The 23,702-nt window shown below is 42.3% G+C and overlaps 1 protein-coding gene across 4 annotated transcripts in view; it reads left to right on the top strand.

Annotated features, from left to right (window-relative positions):
• Ints6l (integrator complex subunit 6 like) overlaps window positions 1–23,640 on the top strand; it is a 56,815-nt gene extending 33,175 nt beyond the window's left edge. Inside the window, exons 9-18 of one of the 4 annotated variants that reach the window (XM_006991985.4) lie at window positions 1,445–1,577; window positions 6,173–6,267; window positions 7,260–7,370; window positions 9,644–9,862; window positions 11,322–11,445; window positions 12,780–12,922; window positions 17,109–17,343; window positions 19,677–20,051; window positions 22,221–22,314; window positions 22,689–23,640. In XM_006991985.4, the coding sequence (XP_006992047.1) occupies window positions 1,445–1,577; window positions 6,173–6,267; window positions 7,260–7,370; window positions 9,644–9,862; window positions 11,322–11,445; window positions 12,780–12,922; window positions 17,109–17,343; window positions 19,677–20,051; window positions 22,221–22,314; window positions 22,689–22,797 (1,638 nt within the window). In that variant the 3' untranslated portion in view covers window positions 22,798–23,640. The remainder of the gene's footprint in view (window positions 1–1,444; window positions 1,578–6,172; window positions 6,268–7,259; window positions 7,371–9,643; window positions 9,863–11,321; window positions 11,446–12,779; window positions 12,923–17,108; window positions 17,344–19,676; window positions 20,052–22,220; window positions 22,315–22,688) is intronic. The other 3 variants (XM_042268773.2, XM_042268774.2, XM_006991987.2) reach the window with 3 other exon arrangements.
• The last annotated feature ends 62 nt before the right edge of the window (window positions 23,641–23,702 follow it).

Genomic DNA, 23,702 nt, shown 5'->3' with positions numbered 1-23,702 from the left:
AGACAGATAGAGACAGGGGGACCCGGAGCTCTCTGGCCAGCCAGGCTAGCTGAATTGTTGATCTTCAGCTTCACTGAGAGATCATGTCTCAGAAAATAAGGTGGAGAGCAGCAGAAGAAAGCACACGTTAACTAGGCCTATACACATGTCCATACACGTGCACTTGTACTTACATATGCACTAACACACACACACACACACACACACACACACACACACACTTGTTTTTTACTTTGCGTGATGCATCATTTCTCCCTCTTAGGAAACAAAATATACCCCATTTTGTTATAGTTATCTGTTTAAAGTTCTAATTGCATCAAAAATCTAGAAGAATCATTTTTAGCATTCCTTATGTTTTATGGCGTCATCAATTACATAAGAAAGATTTTTTTCTTTTTTCTTTTTCTTGTTTTCGTTTTTTGTTTGTTTTTCGAGACAGGAACTCACTATGTAGCCCTGGTTGTCCTGGAACTCTCTCTGTAGACCAGGCTGTCCTCGAACTTGCAGAGATCTGCCTGCCTCTGGGATTAAAGGTATGTGCCAGCATACCTGGCAAATTTTCATTAATAACTAGATTGAAGAAGAATTTCCTGAACTGTAGGTGATATTGCTGTTACGAAGAAGTAGCATGGTAAATTGTTATCATTAAGGAACCCTACCAAAGGTCTTTGGCAAGGGGTAGGACCGGGTCTCCAAAAGTTTGTACTGGTGTCCTCATTTGAGTTAAAGAGTCTAAAGAAGGAACACAGAGAAAACATGGAGGCTGGGGGACTCTGGCATGGCACATAGGTGTGTGGAAGCTGGCAGATAATGCACACCAACTCAGGAATACCAATAAAGAATCAAAAGGTAGTTATGTGAATACAACCAATGTTCTAGTCTTCTAAGTTGATGTAGCCAAGAAAATGTGTTCCAGATTGAAGTGAAGCATCTCCTTGCTGCCTCAGAAAGTGTACAATAGTTTCTGTCTCATAATAGGTTACTCTATAATATTTACTCAGTTAAAAATGAAAGGAACCAGCAAGACTTAATGGAAGTATGTAGAAGGACTGTTTGCACAGTCTTTTAATGGCCTTTCTTTGGGAATGGAAACATAGTCTTCTTTTTCTGAGTCTCCTGTAATCATGCCTTGTTCTTTTGGAAGCTGGCATACTTAATACTATTTCAGCATCATTTTCCATTATACTAACCAAGTGAATTTCTGGACATTGTTGCTGTGTCCTGTGGCCTCTGAGTGGTTATTGTATCATCTAGTTCAATTTGTAATATAACTGTGGAATAGCTATAATTTGAATATGCCTATTTAGCACGCTATTTTTACATGACCCTATGCAAAGCTACCGAGTCTGTTTTTTGAATTGCTGTGGCACAGATGTTGCTACAAGTTTGGCCTTACCTAGAATAATCCCTGCCGTAACTGTACATTGCTTCATGTTCTTCTTAGGTGTTTGTTACCAGCAGTGGGAAATACAATGAGCTCGGATATCCGTTTGGTTATTTAAAAGCTAGTACGACTTTAACTTGTGTAAACCTCTTTGTGATGCCTTACAACTACCCAGTTTTACTTCCTCTTTTAGGTGAGTAAAATATGTGCTACTTAATCATCTTTAAAACATGGCAAAAGTACTAGGTAGATAAAAGATTCATAAGCATTTCAAATTCCATCAAGGAATGACCAATACTAGAGTAAATACATGTGTAACTGATGTGGAAAGATAGAACTTCATTTCCTTTTTCTTTCTTTTTTTGACTTGTACATCAAATAGAAGAGATACCTGATCCGATCTTGGCTGTTCTTCAAATTGCAAACTCCATTAATCACCCTCCGTTCTCCACCTTTGAAAGAATCTTGGCTTTTCTGTAGATGAGTTGGAATGCCCCCAAAAAACTAGATGGTGTGTGTGTGTGTGTGACATGAGCATGTGTGTATGTATGTGTGAAGGCCATAGGTTGATATCAGATATCTTTTTGAATCACTTTCCACTTTGATTTTTGAGAGCCGGTGTCTTGGTCTCTCTGGAACTGCTGAGCATCTAGGCTTTTCCATGGGTGATGGAGACCCACACTCAGACCCTCAGGCTTCAACAGCAAGCGCTTTCCCAAATGATCCGTCTCTCCAGCTCCAAAACTAGCACTCTTGTTGAAGAGGAATTTGATGGCTTTCTTCAGAAACTAGGGCTTCTGGGAGGCTACTGACTTGATTCCACTCCTTTCTCCCCAGAGTATTAGATACGCTAAAAGCATATGTTTTAAGAAGGGTGGGGAAGTAAGGTACAAGGGTCAATTCTGCAAAGCAGGGTTAGAAGTTATGGATTGGTTCCATGACAAAATTCTAAAGGATCAACTTAAGTAGCCATTACTCAATGCTTTTGAAAATGTATATGAAGACGTTTACTCTTCATTTGAAGAACTGTATTTTCTTTTTAACTTTTTTGGTTTTTCGAGACAGGTTTCTCTGTGTAGCTTTGCGCCTTTCCTGGGACTCACTTGGTAGCCCAGGCTGGCCTTGAACTCACAGAGATCCGCCTGGCTCTGCCTCCCGAGTGCTGGGATTAAAGGCGTGCGCCACCACTGCCCGGCGAAGAACTGTATTTTCTTAGAGTAATATACTACATGACATCCTTCTACTTGTAAAGTTGTGAGGATTTTTGGTGAAGGTTTCTAAATTTTTGTGTAAAAGGAACATTTACAAAATTTAATCAAGGTACTACTATTAATGTATGATGTATTTAAAAGGCAGTACTTTATTTGTATTTAAGAAATTTAAAAGTAGGTCATCATAAATATATCAGCATGGTTGCTTTGTATATTTCACTTTATTTCTTAGTCCAGTCTAAACTTGTTCTTTCTAAGAGTTGCTGCTAACAGGAGAAAGTGCAGGCTATATGTTAGAGGATAGTAAGATTACCAATAAAGGGGCTGGCGAGATGGCTCAGCCTTTAAAAGCACTTGCTGCTCTTCCAGAAGACACAGGTTCACTATTTTACAACTATGTAGAACTCCAGTTCCAGGGAATATGACACCCTCTACTGGCCTCTGAGAGTACTGCATGAACATGACCAGCACGCATACATGTTGGCAAAACAGCCATATAAATAAAATAAAAATAAATAAATCTTTCTTAAATTACTAGTAAAATGTGTCTCTAGTTCATGTATTAATCTATCCCTTTTCTTAAATATGTCCTTATGACCTCAATTTCCACAAATATATAGTAAGGAAAAAAAGAGTCATTTTCATTTAGGCTGCTGGGTTGTTGTTGTTGTTGTTTTTTTTTTTCTATTTTTAAGTGTACTTTTGATCCACTTGATTGCATGAGGATTGGCATACAAAAAGCATACATATTTAATCTCCAGTATTCATGACTGTACACCAATGAAACATCAATACAATTTATGCCCTAAACATGCCCCATTCTTGTCTTTCAAAAGTTTCTTTTTTATTATTAATTTTTATAATGAAAGTAAATACCATAAGATCTACTTCCTGAGTAAAATTTCTATATACAAAACACTAGTGCTAACTATTAGCACTTGTTACGGTGTCGGAAACAAAGGAGACACAGAAGGACAAATAATCCATGATAGTGCTTACATACTTCTCTAGCTATGGTCTTGTGTATTGCCAGCTGGCCTCAAGCTCTCTCTGTAGACAAGAATGTAAATAGTAGAGAGACATTTAGATATAAACAAATCAGATAAACAGAATAAGTGATACCCTTAGTTTTTATTTTCTTTTTAAGAATTTATTCTTTTATGTATAGAGGTTTTGCCTGCATGTATGTCTATGCGCCATGTATGTGCCTAATGTCCACAGAAGCTGAAGGAGAACTTCAGAGTCCACTAGAACTGGAGTTCTAGAAAGTTGTACACTGTTATGAGCTGAGACTCAAACCTGGGTCCGCTGGAACAAGAGCTGCTTAGTCCTCATCATCACTGAGCCATCTCTCCAGCCCCATCCTTACTGTTTTTAACAACGGCAAATGCTTTGCCTAGAAGCTGATTGAGTCGATTTCTTGTCAGATTGTTTTTGCAGTGCTGGGGATCAAAAACAAGCCCTTTTGCAGACTAGGCAAGTGCTATCCCTCTAAGCTACATTCCAGCTCTGCAGACTTTTCAAACCTCTGTGTAATTCCCAAAAGACTTCAAGAAATAGCACAGTATAGCAGGATCTTCCCATAGCGTTTCATGGCTTCCTGTCAAGACATGAATGATCTGTAAAGGACCTGAGGGCTTCAATCAAGGACACCTTCTGATCTCTTGCTTTCTTCTGGGGGTGGGGGGGGGAGAACAAAAGACCTACTTTTTATGGCTCTGTAAATTTATTGAAATTTGTTTCACAGGGAGTGAATAATTCATTAGGGCAATAAAGAGAAGAAAATAACTAGTTGCTTTTCTTAACCAAAGTACTTTTTAAAGAATAGACCTATTTGTAAAGAATGTATGCATTTTTCCCTCTGTAAGTCAACTATTTGCCTAATGAAATTTAAAGGAACAATAGAGAATGAACTGATACTATCTGCTGTCTTTATAGTGTGAATGACAGGTAGATGTTGATAGCTGGGATACCAGTTTGAATTATTAAGTTAGAAATATTTTTCTCATACTTGGAGGGAAATAAAGAGAGTGTTTGGAAGTTTTCATGCAATATGTATAATGTATATATTTCGATTACTAAAATAATTATATTTATATATTAAAAGATAGGGAATATCTGCATATTTAAGGTAAATATCTTGAGTTATGTTGGTGCACATGGTGTTCAAGAGACATATTAAGCCAGACATGGTGGTACATGCCTGTAATCCCAGCAATTGGGTGGCTGAGGCAGAAAGATCCTGAATGAGCCAAGCCTGGCTACATAGTAAATTTAAAGCTTATCTAGGCTACATAGTGAAATCCTAGGTCAAAAAAATCAAAAACAAATAGAGAGGAAGGGTGTGCATGCCATGGCATGTATGTGCAAGTTAGAAGAATCTGTTCTGTTCCTTCTGCCGTGTGGGTCTGAGGGATGGAACTAAGGTTGTGAGGCTTGGCTGCAAGCACCCTTACCTGCTGAGCCATCTTGCTGGGCCCACCCTCTATGGTTTTTGTTTGGTTGGTTGGTTTGGTCTTTCAAGACAGGCTTTCTCTGTGTAGCCCTGGTTGTCCTGGAATTAGCTCTTCAGACCAGGCTGGCCTCGAACTCAGAGATCTGATTGCCTCTGCCTCCTGAGTGCTAGGATTAAAGGCCTGTGTCACCACACCTGGCCCATGCTCTGTTTTTAAACCAAAGAAATATTAGTCTGTCAACCAGTGATCTGTATTCCCCTCCGGGTGAAAATTATTATAGTTGGAATTACTAATGCAAAACACATCAGGAAAACATTAAGCTTTGCAAATAGAAAATGGATGTATAAGTTGAAATTTTACTTCATTTTTTTTAAAAAGACATAGTAGATATGCTCCTTGACTTATGATGGGGTTAAGTCTAATAAATCAATTGGTAAGTCCAAAATGCTCCTCCTACTCCTAACCTCCAGATCATCGCAGGTTCGGGCCATGGCACACCTCACAGTGTCTCTTGTTTCCCCATCATGATCCATGAGGCTAACTGGGAACTGTGGTTCACTGCTGCTGCCTCGCATTGGGAGAAAGTTCTCTATTGTGCATCACTAGGCTGAGCAAACATCACAACTTAGAAGTTGTAACGTGGTTGCTATTGAATATATATTACTTCCCACCAGTTCTCTCTCTCTCTCTCTCTCTCTCTCTCTCTCTCTCTCTCTCTCTCTCTCTCTCTCTCTCTCTCTCTCTCTCTCTCTTGTTTTTTTTTTGAGACAGGGTTTCTCTGTGTATCAGTCCTGGTTGTCTTGGAACTTGCTCTGTAGACCAGGCTGACCTTGAACTCACAAAAATCCACCTGCCTCTGCCTCCCAAATGCTGAGATTAAAGGCATGTGCCACCACTGCCCAACCATCTTGAAGTTTAAAGAAGTCTTCAATTGAACTATTGTAAGATGGAGACCATCTGTATGGAACTTTGGTATATACAACAACCAGGAAAGACAATCAGATAAATTGCAATGAAATATTCATCTAATGTGAATCAAATCCAATTTCTAATGTCAACTGCTTGATTTTACATCTTACAAGCTGGTTCTGGGCTAACAATTTCTTGGTTTTGTGTTACAGATGACTTGTTTAAAGTTCACAAGCTTAAGCCAAATCTGAAGTGGCGACAGGCTTTTGACAGCTACTTAAAAACTCTGCCTCCATACTACTTACTAGTATGTATTTTTTGTGTGTATATATGCATATGTATTAACTGTCACTGATGATTCTTGTCATAAGGAATCAAAAGTTTTACCCCTGCAAGAAGATAACTCTTTGTACTTTCCGAACATTTGTGCCGTCACTGTCTTCCCAAGCCATATGTAGAGTTTGGAGATGATATGGCGGCACAAAAGAGCATTGTCTTTCTGTTTCCTTTATTTTTAACTGCCATGGTCATTGTTATAAGCACATCTATGTTTCTCTTATTAAAACTAACCTTATAAAATTGTAATTCTGGAATGTAAGAACAAGTATGTCTCAATTCATGTTACACCAACTTCCCTTTTGAACTCTAGAAACTCATTGTGGCGTTTCAGTCCATAAACAAAATTTGGAAGAAATTATAGTTCTTTTTGCTGGTTAAATGCGTCCTTGACACAACATGATGTGGAGGCATTGGCATTAGAGAGAGGATCCAAGGAGAAGAAAACATCTTGGCCTCATTCTGTTTTTTATACCTTGAGAAAACAATGCCTAATTATTCTGAACTGGTCATGTAATCCAAATCAAGACAATCAAGGTCATTTCAGGAGTTGCTGTCGTAACTTAACGCCAAGTTTCTAGAGGTGAAAAGGCAGAGTCTTCAAGGGGACCACTGGTGTTGCTGGGAGGAGGAAGTGGGCTGTGTTGCTGTGTACCATGGCAAGTGTGGGTTCTGCAATCATATGCAGTGGGAAGTGATTCAATGATGGGGATTAAGACTGAAAGCAATGTACTTGTTTGAATTGGCTGCTACTTGCTCTTCTTACCCACTCTCTTCTGATTTTTTTCTGCTCCTTACTTCTCTGCTATTTTCATTGCCACTTTTTAATGTTCCATGTTTGGTTTTATGTGCAGCACCTTGACTTCTAAGAAATGAATCATGTCCCCTTGCCCCTTATAACTGAACTTTTGAGTATTTAAGATTTATTCTATTCTTACTGTTGTGTATTTTGTTTCCTTATAGCCATTAAAGAAAGCACTAAGGATGATGGGAGCTCCAAATCTGATATCAGATAATTTAGATTGTGGACTTAGTTACAGTGTTATCTCTTACCTTAAAAAACTCAGCCAACAGGTAGTATTGGTAAAAACGAACAAACCAAAATCCTTTGCCCTCAGAAGTGCATTTCCTTATTCTTTAGTGTAATTGTAACTTTTCAAATTAAATGTGTATATATCTCTACACTTTATGGACTAGTAATCATGTGATTCTCTATGGCTTCTAGCTTCACCATTAAACGCAGTTAAGGGTCTGTCAGTATCCTTTGATGCTCTGCCATTTCTCTTTCTGCCTGCCAGTTTGTTCTGCCCATCTGCTGGCTGATATTTTGTGGCCTAAGAGAGGCAGAGGCTTCATAGGCTTCTCTTGTGGGTCACATTTGGTCTGTCCTCCAACTAGTTTCTCCTCAATTCACTTGGCTAGAGCATCCCCCTTTTGTGAGTCAGCACACCAAGGTCTGGTGTGATTCGATATGCCTTGCCTGAAATCACTTTTCAGGCAGCATGTTCAGCTCTTATACTCACAAGCTAGCCCTTGGATAAATAGCTGCCTGCTTTTCCCTGGAGAAGGGGGGGCACAAGACTAGTATTCTTCAACCTAGAGAGTGATAGACCCCCAAGGGAACCTGGAGAGTGGAGTTCTTCCTCCTCTCTTGCCCTTCATCAATTCCTTCAAGCCCCACCTCATTCACCATTATTCACCTTGTCCCTTGCCTGCCCCTCTCTATTAGTACCTCATCTTCCACTCAACCCTCCTTATCATATTTCTCACTTTTACCTAGACCATTCTTGTAGGATGGAGATATTTGGAAACTATTGAGTTAGAGTGCTACTGCCATGCAATTGTGCTGTGTGATAAATTAATGCAGCAGCTTTATGCTCTTATTCACAAATACATATTTTTTTAGGCAGGAAGTTACATTTGCAGCAGCTACAGCATTTCAAGCTGAGTATGTTTGCAAATTTGGCCTTTAGAAAACTGAGTACTAAGCAAAGTGGCAGATTTTACTAAGGGACCTATAGGAATCCATGACTGGAATGCTGGCATGCCTTGTTAGGAATGAGCAAAAACTTAAAAGCACATTCTAAAGTTTACAAATGCATACTAGTCTAACATGCTCATAAGTGCAAAAGAAAATAAAGGCAAGCCCAGATTTTTGACATAATAAGTCCCCCTAACCCGCATTCCTCTCTGCTAATAGATTTTTGTTGTTGTTGTTGTTGTAAATACCTTGGTTATTTATCTTTCTATTGATCTATTGTTTTTTTTTTTAATTTGATGTTTATGTTTGGCCTTTAAGGCTTTGTCAGAGTATGGCTACAAAGGAAGAAAAGTGAACAGAGTTGAAACTAATTCAAGTGCTGGGACCTTCTGGGACACACTGTATTCTTTCATTGAATGAACTTTCAAGGTCATTCAAGGAAACAGAACCTTTATCTACTTTTGTCTCATATTTCATGACTTAAAAATTTGCTTATATATTATATATATGTAATATTATATATATTATATATATATTATATATATTCCAAATAATTAGTTAGGGAAAATAAATATCTCTGGCCAATCCATAAGAAACAAAAAAAAATATTGGGGGCTTATTGAACATGGATAGAATTGTATTTTTTAGAAAAAGGAAAGATTATTACTAATTTCTATTTCTCTAATTACTAATTTAGTATCTATGTCACCAGTGTCCCTTCAACCATCTCAGATGGATCTAAAACACGAAATATGCCAAATATCCTGCTTTCATTCATTCAAGCAAAATTAATTGATGCAATGTCTATTACAGGGATTTCCCAGTGTTAGTGAGAAGCTTACTGAGTAGACATTAAAAGTATTTGCTTAGTAATATTTGTTAAATTAAGCTTTACTTTTATAAGATTTATTGAATCATCTCATTTTTTTAAAAAATCATCATTTTACTGTTTTCAAATATAATGTCAGTCTATATGATCTGAATTTAAGCAATAATTTACATGTATGAATACACAGTTTTATACCTTTGTATCTGGGTCCAAACTGAATGTGTTGATTTAGATTAGATTTTGCAGTAACAGTATGTGCTTTTTTATGTCTATGAATGAATTCTTGCCCATGGTTTCTATTTTCTCCATGATTCGTTCATAGTTTTGACACTACAAAAGAAAATTTGCATGAAGTCATTTGTCTCTCCAGCCCTCTGTGTTTGCTGTGGTAGAACAGAGAAGCATAGGGAAATGATCACTTGACTGTTTTTCTGTGATTTGCACATAAAAAGTGTTCAGTGGGGTATTTTTCTTAAATAGTAGAATGACAATGATATAGTTGATATTTGGATGACATATTCTGTCCTTTCATTTTAGACCAAACTAGAGTCAGAGAGAATACTAGCATCAGTGGGGAAGAAACCCCCGCAGGAGATTGGTATCAAAGTGAAAAATCATTCTGGAGGTGGCCTGGCCCTGGCTCACAATAAAAACTTTCGAAAACTGTTGAAAGAAATCATAGGGGAAAGTGCACCAAGACTGACAGAACCGAATACCAAAGAATTTGCTGGCTTCCAAGTAGGGCTCTTCAACAAGGTAAATTGTGCCATTAAATGGCTTGTTTAATCTGACTTTGCCTGCTGTTTTTATTTTGTTTGTATTGCTTTAGTTTTGAAATAATGGCCTGTTTTAGAGTTGTTCTTATTAGTATTACTATTAGTTTTAGTATTAGTATATTGTTTTTTTGAGACAGGGTTTTACTGTGTAGTCCTTCCGGTCCTGGAACTTGCTTTGTAGACCAGACTGGTCTTGTTTTCTGAGGTCTGCCTGCCTCTGCCTCTGCCCCTCTGCCTCTGCCTCTGCCTCTGCCTCTGCCTCTGCCCCTCTGCCCCTCTGCCTCTGCACTTCTGGGTCTGCCTATGCCTCTGCCCCTCTGCCTCTGCCCCTCTGCCTCTGCCCCTCTGCCTCTGCGTCTGCCTCTTCCTCTGCCCCTCTTCCTCTGCCTCTCCCTCTGCACCTCTGCCTCTCTGAACCACTGCCTCTGCCTCTGCGCCTCTACCACTCCGTCATCCACTGTGCCCCTCTGCCTCTGCCCCTCTGCCTCTGCCTCTGCAACTCTGCCCCTCTGCCTCTGCCTCTGCCTCTGCCTCTGCCTCTGCACCCCTGCCTCTGCCTCTGCCTCTGCCTCTGCCTCTGCCTCTGCCTCTGCCTCTGCCCCTCTGCCTCTGCCCCTCTGCCCCTGCCTCTCTGCCTCTGCCTCTGCCGGGATTAAATGTGCACATCTTGGAATTAATAATTATTAACAATGCCGTTTTGAGATTATTCTGCCAGCCGATACCAACATGAAATTAAAGTTACAAGATATGTTGGTTGGTAGGAATGGACAGTAAACTGCTTTGAAAAGGAAATGCAAGGAACCTGCAGTAGGCTCACTGCCGTGTGGATCTAGCAGTCATGACAGAGTATTAGCTTGTAGTGTGGGGCTGAGGAAGCTCCCTGCACATTAGAGACCGCCCGAGCCAGACCACAGGAAAGCTCTGGCCCTGGGCATTCTCATGGAGCAAGTGAATGTGATCGGAGCTGGCTGGCCCTTCCACTCTGCATGTCTGTGTCCCTGGCTATGACCAGCCTGGCTCATGCTCAGGGCTGCAGCAGACCCCGAAGGTACTGCATGCAGCTGAGCCCTCCGCCAATATCCCTCCGCGTGCGGTCAGGCCTTGCCATCCTGCAGGGAGACTGCTGCAACCCACCTCCCTGCCTGCTGGGGAAGAAATCTAGGTTACAAGCAGAGTCCTGCAGGACAGCTAGAGGTATATATAAATCTTGGGATTCGGAGTTTTAAATGATATACTTGAAAATTGTATCCCCAATGACTTTAATGACGTAGGGGGATGTTAACATTCAGAACAGTAAATAGAAGTTTTCCACTGGAAAAACTACCTGTAATTGGTTGTATTAAATATTGTCCTCTTCAATAAGATTTTAAGAGGGTTAGGTATTACATTTCTTTATTTAAAAGCCTTAGGAGTAACTGAGATTGTTTCATTTAAAATAGGATTTGAAACCTCAGACATACAGAAATGCTTATGATATTCCACGTAGAGGACTTTTAGACCAGTTGACCAGAATGAGATCCAATCTACTGAAAACACGGAAGTTTATTGTCGGACAAGATGAAGGTAACTGAACAGTGGAATACACTTTTCATCAGGAGTATAGCAGACATAACTTACATGAAAGTCTTTATTGCAGAATTACTTTGTAATGTGTTAATGTTCAAAATGCTCATAATCACTCAAACCTGCATCTCCCTAGTTTCCTTCCCCTCGAGTTTAAAAGCAGGTGCGTATTAACCAGCATTCTAGACCACCATTGCCAATGTTCTGTGTGGCCACTCTTGCCAACCTCAAAATCCCAGGAGATAGATACTGATTGTATGCCCAGTTTACAGGCACTGAAAGGAAGAGCGAGCATTTCGGTAGCTTGCTCGGGCAGGTTTAGCCCATTGCAAAGTAGCAGAGCCTATGTCTGTCAGATTTCCAAACCTGCACACTCAGACATTGATCGTGCCCAGCCAGCTGTGAAAACATCAGTAGAGAATCCCTCCTCCCCATGAAAGTAATGAACTCTAGTTAGTATCTGGGAATATGTGGCTGTTTGTGATTTTTCTTTATCTTATTTTGTTCCTTTTGAGTGGGGTCACTATCCACAAAAATGAGCAAACCCTAGCCTTTGATGTACTTTTTGTAGGTGTGTGAACAGAAGATTCCTAGGAAGAGACCTTTTGTATTTAATCAAATCCTCAGAGGATAAGATCATTAACCAAAATTCTCTTTGTGACGAGAGATTACCATGAGTAGCTGGGAATTGTTGCTCTGCACTCAAGAGCCTGAGGCAGGAGGATTCTACAGATTTGAGGCCAGCCTGGGCTACAGAGTGAGAACCTTTTCCAGAAAACAGAGAGAGGGCCTATAGCGGTGGCACAATGTTTAAGAGCTCTGGCTACTCTCACAAGAGACCCCAGTTCAGTTTCCAGCACCTACATGGTGGCTCACAACTGTCCATGACTTCAGTTCCAGGGGATCTGACACCTTCCTCTGGACTCTGCAGACACCAGGCCTGTATGCAGTCCACATATATGCCTGCAGGCAAAACATACACATAAAATAAAAATAAATCTTTTTTAGAAAACAATGTCTTATTGCTTCAAAATGCAAAATGTACACAGTATTTGGAATTCAAATGATGGCATGTGGGAAGCCAGCCCATTTTGACATGGAGTTGGGAAGTAAAGGAGTCATTTGTCCTTGTGACGTAAGCCTGTAGGCAGTAAAGTAATTGTAGACCACTGATTAGTATAAATGAAGATGATGCTAGATCCTGGAATAATAGATTCGAGATTTCAGACCGTAATGCTAAGCTACACACTGCTGAGCCAGCTATGATAATGTCCTCTCAAAAGGACCATATACTTCAGCTGTAAGTATTAGTTTCTCTGCTGCTGATTTTACAGATTCACTTCATAGTGTTCCGGTTGCACAAATGGGCAACTATCAGGAATATCTAAAGATGCTGGCTTCTCCACTACGAGAGATTGATCCAGATCAACCAAAAAGACTGCATACTTTCGGCAATCCATTTAAGCAAGATAAGAAGGTAGTATACTCATTTCTGTGTCTGTGATATTTTTACTGTAACGCTGTCGTTTTCAGCCAGATGTATACAAATCAGAGGTAAAGATGACATCAGGACCTCTGTGTAGATGGGAAGTGGAGTCTCCTAATGCAAGTTGTGTTAGTTGAATACAATAATAGTCATTTGTTGAGTATATAGCAGGACTTGGTAAATGACTGTTTGTACTCACAAGTGTTTTGAAAGATAAATCACCTCTACCCTATAATAAGAAATCTTGGCTTAAAGTGCTTAGATGTCAAAACACTATGATATGGCTGACAAAGCCAGAATTTGAACCCACATCTTTCTGGATCCACATTCTATATTCATTCATACTACCACACACTAATTCTTTTAATATAGAGAATACCAAGTATTTTTCCTCCATTTACATGATTCAGATCTATGTGTATGTCTCTTGAATTATGATGTATTATGTGAAGTCACTTTGTTTGAATTATTCTAGAGTTCTAAATATGAGGTGTGTGTGTGTATGTGTATATGTTACACTACTGACTTGATCATTAAATAATGAAAAGAAGTGGGATTATCACTACACTTCTGTAGGCAAACATGGATATAAGTCATGGATATATTCTGTATCTCTCTTTGTCATAAAACTGAACTAAAAAATATTCCAGCTCATGTCAATCCTTAGTTAAAGACTTTGAATGTTTTTGTGCCTTGACTTCCTCATGTAACACTGGGGACAATGATTACACCAAACTGACAGAGCTGTGTGGAACACTGAGTTTTATACACCTACACTGTTTAGACTATTACTCCGCATTTATTAAATGCTCAGTAAAAATGCTGTCTTTTTTGCATGGTTAATGGAGGGAGAAAATTCTTTAGAAAGATCATTTTGCCGTGTTTTTTCCTAGTAATAAGGCACATATTTTGGGACTATCTGTGCTGACGACACAGCTTTTAGCTGAGATAAGGTATTGGTGATTGTCATGTTCATCTGTTCTCAAGAGTGAACAGCGCCCTCATTCCCTGAGGAGTGTCGAGGTAGACAGACATATGTGAATCCATATTTGAGGTTGTGTCTGAGGGAATTACGTTTTTGCATTTGCCTGCCTTTCACCATCTACATGCACTGCCCTGTACAGGAATAATCAGTGTTTCTTAATTGTGAGTTTAAAGCCCTACAAAGGGCTAGTGCAAGATGCTTTGGTTTGGTTTTGTTTTTTCAAGACAGGGTTTCTCTGTGTAACTACCCTGGTTGTCCTGGAATTTGTTCTATAGACCTGGTTGGTCTCGAACTCACAGAGATCCACCTGCCTTTATCTCCTGAGTGCTGGGATTAAAGCTGTTCACTACCACTGCCCGGCTTGCACCACCACTGCCCGGCTGGCACCACCACTGCCTGGCTGGCACAAACACTGCCTGGCTGGCACCAACATTGCCCGGCTTGCACCAACACTGCCTGGCTTGCACTACCACTGCCCGACTGGCACCAACACTGCCTGGATGGCAGCACCACTGCCTGGCTTGCACCAACACTGCCTGGCTGGCACCAACACTGCCCGGCTCGCACCACCACCACTGCCTGGCTTGCACCAACACTGCCTGGCTGGCACCAACACTGCCTGGTGGGCATCAAAACTGCCTGGCTTGCACCACCACTGCCTGGCTTGCACCACCACTGCACGGCTTGCACCAACACTGCCTGGCTTGCACCACCACTGCCTGGCTTGCACCAACACTGCCCAGCTTGCACCACCACTGCCCGGCTTGCACCAACACTGCCCGGCTGGCACCAACACTGCCTGGCTTTTACCAACACTGCCTGGCTTGCACCACCACTGCCTGGCTTGCACCACCACTGCCCGGCTTGCACCACCACTGCCCGGCTTGCACCACCACTGCCCGGCTGGCACCAACATTGCCTGGCTGGTACCACCACTGCCTGGCTGGCACCAACACTGCCTGGCTGGCAGAACCACTGCCTGGCTTGCACCAACACTGTATGGCTTGCACCACCACTGCCTTGCTTGCACCAACACTGTCTGGCTTACACCACCACTTCCTGGCTTGCACCAACACTGTATGGCTTGCACCAACACTGCCTGGCTTGCACCAACACTGTCTGGCTTGCACCAACACTGCCTGGCTTGCACCAACACTGCCTGGCTGGCACTAACACCACTGCCCGGCTGGCACCAACACTGCCCGGCTTGCACCACCACTGCCCGGCTTGCACCAACACTGCCCGGCTGGCACCAACACTGCCCGGCTGGCACCAACACTGCCCGGCTGGCACCAACACTGCCTGGCTTTTACCAACACTGCCTGGCTTTTACCAACACTGCCCGGCTTGCACCACCACTGCCCGGCTTGCACCACCACTGCCCGGCTGGCACCAACATTGCCTGGCTGGTACCACCACTGCCCGGCTTGCACCAACACTGCCCGGCTGGCACCAACACTGCCTGGCTGGCAGCACCACTGCCTGGCTTGCACCAACACTGCCTGGCTTGCACCACCACTGCCTGGCTTGCACCAACACTGCCTGGCTTGCACCAACACTGTATGGCTTGCACCAACACTGCCTGGCTTGCACCAACACTGCCCGGCTTGCACCAACACTGCCCGGCTGGCACCAACACTGCCCGGCTTGCACCAACACTGCCCGGCTGGCACCACCACTGCCCGGCTGGCACCACCACTGCCTGGCTTTTACCAACACTGCCCGGCTGGCACCACCACTGCCTGGCTTTTACCAACACTGCCTGGCTTTTACCAACACTGCCTGGCTTGCACCACCACTGCCCAGCTTGCACCACCACTGCCCGGCTGGCACCAACATTGCCTGGCTGGTACCACCACTGCCCGGCTGGCACCAACACTGCCTGGCTGGCAGCACCACTGCCTGGCTTGCACCAACACTGTATGGCTTGCACCACCACTGCCTGGCTTACACCACCACTTCCTGGCTTGCACCAACACTTCCTGGCTTGCACCAACACTGCCTGGCTTGCACCAACACTTCCTGGCTTGCACCAACACTTCCTGGCTTGCACCAACACTGCCTGGCTTGCACCAACACTTCCTGGCTTGCACCAACACTGCCTGGCTGGCACCAACACTGCCTGGCTTGCACCAACACCACTGCCCGGCTGGCACCACCACTGCCTGGCTTGCACCACCACTGCCCGGCTTGCACCAACACTGCCCGGCTGGCACCAACACTGCCTGGCTGGCAGCACCACTGCCTGGCTTGCACCAGCACTGCCTGGCTTGCACCAACACTGTATGGCTTGCACCAACACTGCCTGGCTTGCACCAACACTGCCTGGCTTGCACCAACACTGCCCGGCTTGCACCAACACTGCCCGGCTGGCACCAACACTGCCCGGCTTGCACCAACACTGCCCGGCTGGCACCACCACTGCCTGGCTTGCACCACCATGCCAGACAAAAGATAGTTTTTGTACTACTTTAAAAAGGGTGACTGTAGCCGAGTGGTGTGGTGCATGCCTTAATCCCAGCACTCTGGAGGCAGAGGCAGGCGGATCTCTGTGAGTTGAGGTCGAGGACAGCCTGGGCTACAGGGCAAGTTCTAGGACAGCCAAGACGATTACACAGAGAAACCCAGTCTTGTTGGGGGGGACAAAAGGGGGGAAAGGGTGAATTTGGTTGCTGGAAAGATAGCTTAGCAGTTAAGAGCACTTGCAGAAGACCCAGGTTTAATTCCCCGCACTCACATTAGGTGACTCACAACTTCTATAACTTCAGTTCCAGGGCGATCTGGCACTCTCTTGTGGGCTCACTGAGCACCTACATGCATGTGGTCCACACAAGCAAGCATGTGCGCGCACACACACACACACACACACACACACACACACACACACACATTGCTTTAAAAAGATTTTAAAGGTGACTATGGATTGATTTCATCTTGGTTGGTTTGAGGCTCTCTATAAACCTTAGACAAAAACCTGCATGTTAGGTTCCTCCTTGACCCACTTCAATAGGATTACAATTGGTTGCATTTTCTGATAACAGAGTTGATAGAGGGAATATAAAATTAAGGCTAATCTAGATGATGTGGCGCATGGCTGAGGGGATGTGTATATGAAAAGTGCTTAAAATGTTTTGTTTTTTTTGACAATTGAACTTCTGTTTTAAATGAAATATGTTCATTGATGTTTTTTAGGGAATGATGATTGATGAAGCAGATGAGTTTATAGTAGGGCCACAAAACAAACTGAAACGTCCTGGAGAACCCAACAGTCCTATGTCATCTAAGAGAAGGCGGAGTATGTCCCTGCTGTTGAGGAAACCACAAACACCACCTACTGTAACTAACCATGTGGGCGGAAAGGGACCACTCTCAGCCGCGTGGTTCCCATCTTGTCCAAACCTCATAAAACCCACCCTTGTACATCCAGGTATAGAGTAGTGGTTGTGATTTCCTTATGGCTCCTAGAGGACTAACACGTTAAACATTTGGCTTTTCCTTTGTATTCCTTCCTGTGTCTATTTTTTGTTGATTAAGTAAACCATTATTAAAGCATCTGTGGTAGGTACAACAGACCTTCCAGGGAGCAGAGAGCCTGATTCAGTGATCTTAGCCATATGAGTGGAGGAAAAAGATACATAAGTATAGTAATGAACACATGATATTAATGTCATAATTAGTGATTAATATATGCTTAGTAAGTATTAATGTAGAACCTAGTATGGAAATGAGGAGCTGTGAGCATGTCTGCTGTAACCATTTGGATCAACTTCAAAAGTTAGGAAGATAACCAAGTTTCTAAGTAGGTTCACTAGGGAGAGGTTGCACCAGCAATTGCCCTCTGCGCCGTCACCTCCTATTCATGGTGAACTGGTAAAGCTGGCATCGACCTCCTCGACCCCACGGAAACAATTCTCAAGCTCACCAGTGCTTTCTGTACATTGCCTTTCTTTCTTAATAGATTTTGGCTCAGTTGTTGTGCCTGCCTCTATGGAAGCCCTTGGGTTAGCAGACACATAGTTTTCTTTTCCCTCTAGGAGTGACTCCTTTCTATCCTTTTCTGTTTGCCCCCCTTCTTTCTCACAGCTAGATACTATTGGCTCCCACAGTTTAATCCTGGGACCTAATCTCACTGTGTTGTCTTCCTGAGGTGGTCTCCTGCAGCCTTGGGGCTTTAAATTGGGTTTCTATTTCAACATCTCCCAATATTTATACCTCTAGACTACAACTCGTTCCTCTACTCTCAATCCTGTATTTAGCCATGAATACAGTGCCTCCATTTTAGAGTCTAATAGACAAGAATATTTTAGGTTTTATAACTAAATGCCTAGCTTTGCCTCTCTTCACAATAGCTCTGTTGGCATCCTTCTGCATGGCAGCTTATGAAATTACCCCTCACTCCACTGGAAAACCTATGTCACCTCTAGGGTAGGGTTGAAGAACTTGAGATTATAATGCAGTGTGACTAATACTGCGTTATTGGTGCTGAATGATCAATTTAGTCACTGAATGAGAATCAGGAAGAGTTGAGTATCATCTACTCTCAAAGCCAGTAGTATGCTGGCTTCTGGACATGTGACTATTTATCCAGTGGTTCAGGTGGCAAGCCTCAAAAGTCACCACAATTTTTAAAATTGCTTTCTTCCATTAACAAGATGAGATAATGTGACATTCAGTTTAATCCCTGTGTCTTGCTATTTTTCTCCATTCTTTCACTCCATGCTTGCAGGAATTTTCTCATTCTTGTTTAGTTTCCACCCACCTTCTCTGTCAATTTGAAGTCTGAATGAAGATGCCAGCAGACAATAAAAGCATGCTACCTCCACACAGAAAATGCACCCTCCATATTTCTCAACATTCAGGCTACAGCCTGACTCCTAAGCCTGGTCCACCACACAGCTCCATGTGGCCTGGCACCGCAATCCGCTCTTAGCTCCAGTTCCAGCCGTATCCTCCTCACCTTTCACTCCGCTGCCCCGGCTTACTCGCTCTATCTCCTGCCCTCACTACATTTTGGCATCGTCTCGGAAGATCCTGTCACCACCTGGCAGCCCTGGAGGCTCCCGCTCTCATCCCTACTATGTCTTTCCTCAAATGAAAGCAGCTATGAGTGTGTGTTCACTCTGTAACTCCTCTCTGATGGACCCATGACACTGTAGGTTCTGTAAGGACAGGCAGGGTCAGCTTCATTGTTTCTTCTTCACTGCTGATTCCTAGCTGCTATTCTGGTGCCTGGCCCAGCAGGAGATAAGCAAGTGGCATAGAGGTGTTAGCCTGAGAACGGAAAAGTAATTACTCTGGTACAAAAAGGGAAATGGGCGGAATCATCTACAGATAGGCAGTTGCTTAGCAGGTGGGGGCAGAATATTTGTTCAATCCCACTAAGCATCTCAGTTTTCTCAGAATATTTGGTTTATACAGGAAGCATATGGTATACAGAAGTTATAGGGATTCAAACTCAGTGAAGGGTATCAGTTTGTATGTGACTTTGAAGCATACAGGTTGACATTAAGCCCTGAGCACCAGGGACCTATGAGTTCTTATTAGTATCTTTATGCATCTCTCTTAGAGAGAGACCATCTAAGATAGTAGCTTGGTTTCTGTATGCATTCATAGTTGGAAAGAGTCTCTGATCTCCATCTCTTCTATCCTCTTCATCAATGAAAGCAATTATTTCCTTGAAACTGAGGAACATGGAGAGGTACTTGTGGGATCAACATGATGTACCCACTTCAGAACTCAACTTCTAAATTTGCTTTCCAGATGTCCCTGTCATTCATGATATCCATGAAGACAAGATGGAAAATGGGCAAAGCCCAGCCGATGGCTTCTTATTAAAATCTTCTCCAGCAGAGTTTATGAATATGGCAGGAGACGGCCTTATATCCAACCAATTGGATTCTCTATCTGATGACTTTACTAGTCTCAGGAAAGATGGACTCATTCACAAACCTAGTAATAATATACTTATAGGAGCAGCCAAAAGCTGCAGTCTTTCTGTAGATGACAGAAAAATCCCAGTGGCATCTGCTTTGGACACTGTGCCAAATTCAATGCAAATCACTCCTGCGATGGCACAAGGCATCAATGCTGACATAAAGCATCAGTTGATGAAGGAAGTTCGAAAGTTTGGACGAAGTAAGTAGTGATGGAATATCCATAAATAAGGCAATGGGAGATCCCGCTTGTGTAGATGTAACCAACCGTTTTATTAAATAAGAAACACAGAGCCAATACAGAGATGAAAGCCAAGAGGTCAGAGCAATAGCTAAGAGCTAAAAACCTTACCCTTCACTGTTGCAGTGGTCCTACCTCTCTGAAAGAGAGCTACTTCCTGTGTGTCTGTCTTTTTATAGTGTTTCTGTTCTGCCTTCTCATTGGTTGTAAACCCAACCACATGACCTCCTAGTCACTGCCTGTCTGTACAGACCTCCAGGTCTTCTATGGTTGGTATTGAGATTAAAGGCGTGTGTCTCCATGCTGGCTGTATCCTTGAACACACAGAGATCCACTTAGCTCTGCCCCCCAAGAGCTGGGATTAAAGGCGTGCACCATCACCGCCCAGCTTCTGCTAATACTTGCTATTAGCTCTGACCCCCAGGCAACGTTATTTATTAACATACAAATAAAATCACATTTCAGTACAAATAAAATATCGCCATATTTCTCCTTTTCTATTTTAATAAAAAGAAAAAAGGGAAAAGGTTATAACTAACATAAGAAAAACTATATACAAAAGTACAATAACTATATACAATATATACAAGTAATAAATACCTAAACAATGTCTAGTCCATTTGTATTTGACAAATTCAGAGAAAATGATTCCATTATCTATCCTATTTGGTAAGTCCAAAATGTACCTAATTCACTTTCTATTCTAACTAATCTTCAACTATAACTAACTAACCGCTTGTAGGATTCCAAAGAGATTTTTGTTATTGGTTTGGAGATACTCTCTCATTACAGCTCAGGTTGGCCTCGAACTCTGTGTGGTCCAAACTGGTGATAATGCCTGATCTTGCTGTCTCTACCTTCATAGTGCTCGGGTTACAGGCATGTGCTACCACAGCCGATTAAGGTGCTGCTAAGGATTGGACCAGGGTCCCCTGCTTGGTCGGCGGGCACTCTACCAAGTGAGCCAAATCCTTAGCCCCAGAGTAGAGTCTGGACATATATTTTTTTTTGGTCAGTCTTGGACTTTCACATACCTTAAAGTGATTCTTCTGGCCTTAACTTACAGTAGTTTTATTTTGCTGCTCTAAAAAGTTATCAGATGACCCATAGCTTCTTCAGACAGCACAAACTGATTATGTTACAGCTCTGCATTCAGACAATATTTTCACTGGATTAAAATGAAGGCAAGCTGGCAGGCCAGTGCTTCTTCTCAGGAGTAAAGGCAATATCTGTTTCCTTGCCTTTTCTGGCTTCTGAAGGCTGGCTTCACTTTGCTGTGCCCATGGTCCCTTCCTGCTTCAAGTCAGCAGCATAACACTTTTTTTCTTTGGCTTCCACTTTTGTTATTAATGTCTTTTTCTTCTGATCTTTAAGCTTTAGCTGGGCAGTAGTGGCACTCACCTTTAATCCTAGCACTGGGGAGGTAGAGGCAGGCAGATCTCTGAGTTCAAGACCAGCCTGGTCTACAGACAGAGTTCCAGTATAGCCAGAGCTACACAGAGAAACCCTATCTTGGAAAAAAAAAGAAAGAAAAAAAAAGATTTTATTTTCAGATTAATTCTGAGACCTGTATACAATATATTTTGATCCTATTCACCCCCAACTCCTCCCTGAAATCCCTTCTAGAGCTACCCCACCCTCTGCTCCCTCAACTTCCTCTCCCCTTTTTTTAGTAACTGGTTGAATCCACCATGTACTCCTGGGTGCAAGGCCATCCACTACTATGGGCAACACTCTCGAAAACTGATTCTCCTCTTCCAGAAGCAATCAAATGTCCATACTATTCCATCTTACAAGGATATTTATAGTTACTTTGAACCCTGTGCATAAGCCAGGACAAACTCAATACCCATCGCCTAATTCCATCCGCATATAAAGCATATATGGTAGTAAATTCTCAGGCTTCGTGCATTAGGGCAGTTTGGAGCAACCAGTACTCAGCTTACCTCATTTGAGTACTGCATAAGAATTTCCTTCTTAAATGTATGTAGGCATTGTTATTTTAGTGCTTAATATACCAGTTCTGCTTATGACTTTCTACCCATGAAGAACGATTTCTGAGGATAGATAATGATTGGATTTTATTCCCCATTCATATTTTTATAATACTGAATTTTGTAATATCACCAGAGTATGAAAGGATTTTCGTTTTGCTTGAAGAAGTGCAGGGACCGCTGGAGCTGAAGAAACAGTTTGTTGAGTTCACCATCAAGGAAGCTGCAAGGTGGGTATAAACAAAACTTGTACAGGTTTTCTAATTGCTTTTGGTCCTGGTTTTCTTTTCTTTTGTTTACTTTACTTAGAGTATCCAATGAAAGACAGAGGGGCATGGGCTCTGCCTGGATCTGGGAAAGAAAGCATTTGTCCTCACTCACAGTTACAGCTGCTTCCTCCCTCCAGTGTTCAGATGGATACTAGCGGGTCCTGCTTCATAGCTCCCGGCTAGTGTGTGTATGGGACTTGGCTTGCCGCTCCCATTCGCTAAGCCACAGCTCTCCGTGAGGGGGACTTCTACTCCCTTTGGGTTGCAGGCCGCACAACACCCTGTGTACCGTCAAGACTTCTGTGATGTTTAATAATGTTTGTTTTCACTTTCAGGTTTAAAAGAAGAGTCTTAATTCAGTACCTTGAGAAGGTACTAGAAAAAATAGATTCCCATCACCTTCTTAACAATGTGAATCATATCAACAGCAGATCATCGTGTTAATACCAAGACAAGTGACGAAAAAGAAGAGCTTTTCTGTGCTGGAGGATGGAATGGGACCTTACTGAAGCCCTCTAGAATGTTTGAGTGAAGGGAATGACCTAACTCAGGCTAAGAAAAGGCTTGACTAGAGCTTTTAATGATTATCTGGAAGTAAAATCTGGGCTTTCGCCTTAAGAGTTATAATGAAAAGTATTTTTTTATTTCGTTGTTTATTTTTCCAGTTAGGAAAAGTGATGTTAAATCCAAGCACTGCTGCTCCGCCTATAGCTAATAGAGCTCACTCATCTGAGCGTTACCATTCCAGACGTTTTCAGAGTGGGCAGGGGCCACCTGCCAGGAGAGCACCGCCTAGTGTCTTCATGGTGTCCCATAGAACAAGTATATAGAATTGAAGTGGGTGGTCATCATGTGCTCGACAGACTTTTCCACAATTTCTAGCTGTGCCTTTTAAACCATGCAATATTCAGGATAGGTGGAATCAAAGAGTAAAAAGCTGCTATTAGGTAACGTTTTTCTCTCTGGGAAGGGGCAGGGAGAGTCACCGAACAATCTACCTCCAGTGCTCTTCCATTTTGTCTAGAAACATTACGAAGTGCACCTGAGGCTGCACTAACCTCTCACATTTGTTCCTGCATGTGACAACAGAGAGTCTTCAGGTAGACTTGTACATTTTGTGCTTTGGAAGCACTAAAAGAAAAAATAATATGTATATTTTCTTTGATGTTTATATAAAAGTTTATATGGAGCAGTATTGTTGCTTTTATTTGTAAAAATGTAAGTGATCAAAGAGATTTTCACTTTGCATATATGAAATAAAATCGTTTTATTGATTTTCAAACTTTATTGGTAATACCTTTCTAGTTGTGTGTCTCTTATCATGGCATTCTTTTCAGAAAAAAAATTAT

This window comes from Peromyscus maniculatus, chromosome X (genome assembly GCF_049852395.1).
Source record: "Peromyscus maniculatus bairdii isolate BWxNUB_F1_BW_parent chromosome X, HU_Pman_BW_mat_3.1, whole genome shotgun sequence".
In the NCBI taxonomy this organism is placed as follows: Eukaryota; Metazoa; Chordata; class Mammalia; order Rodentia; family Cricetidae; genus Peromyscus; species Peromyscus maniculatus.
Note: the sequence above shows the minus strand (reverse complement) of the source record. Positions and strands in the feature narration are given on the sequence as shown.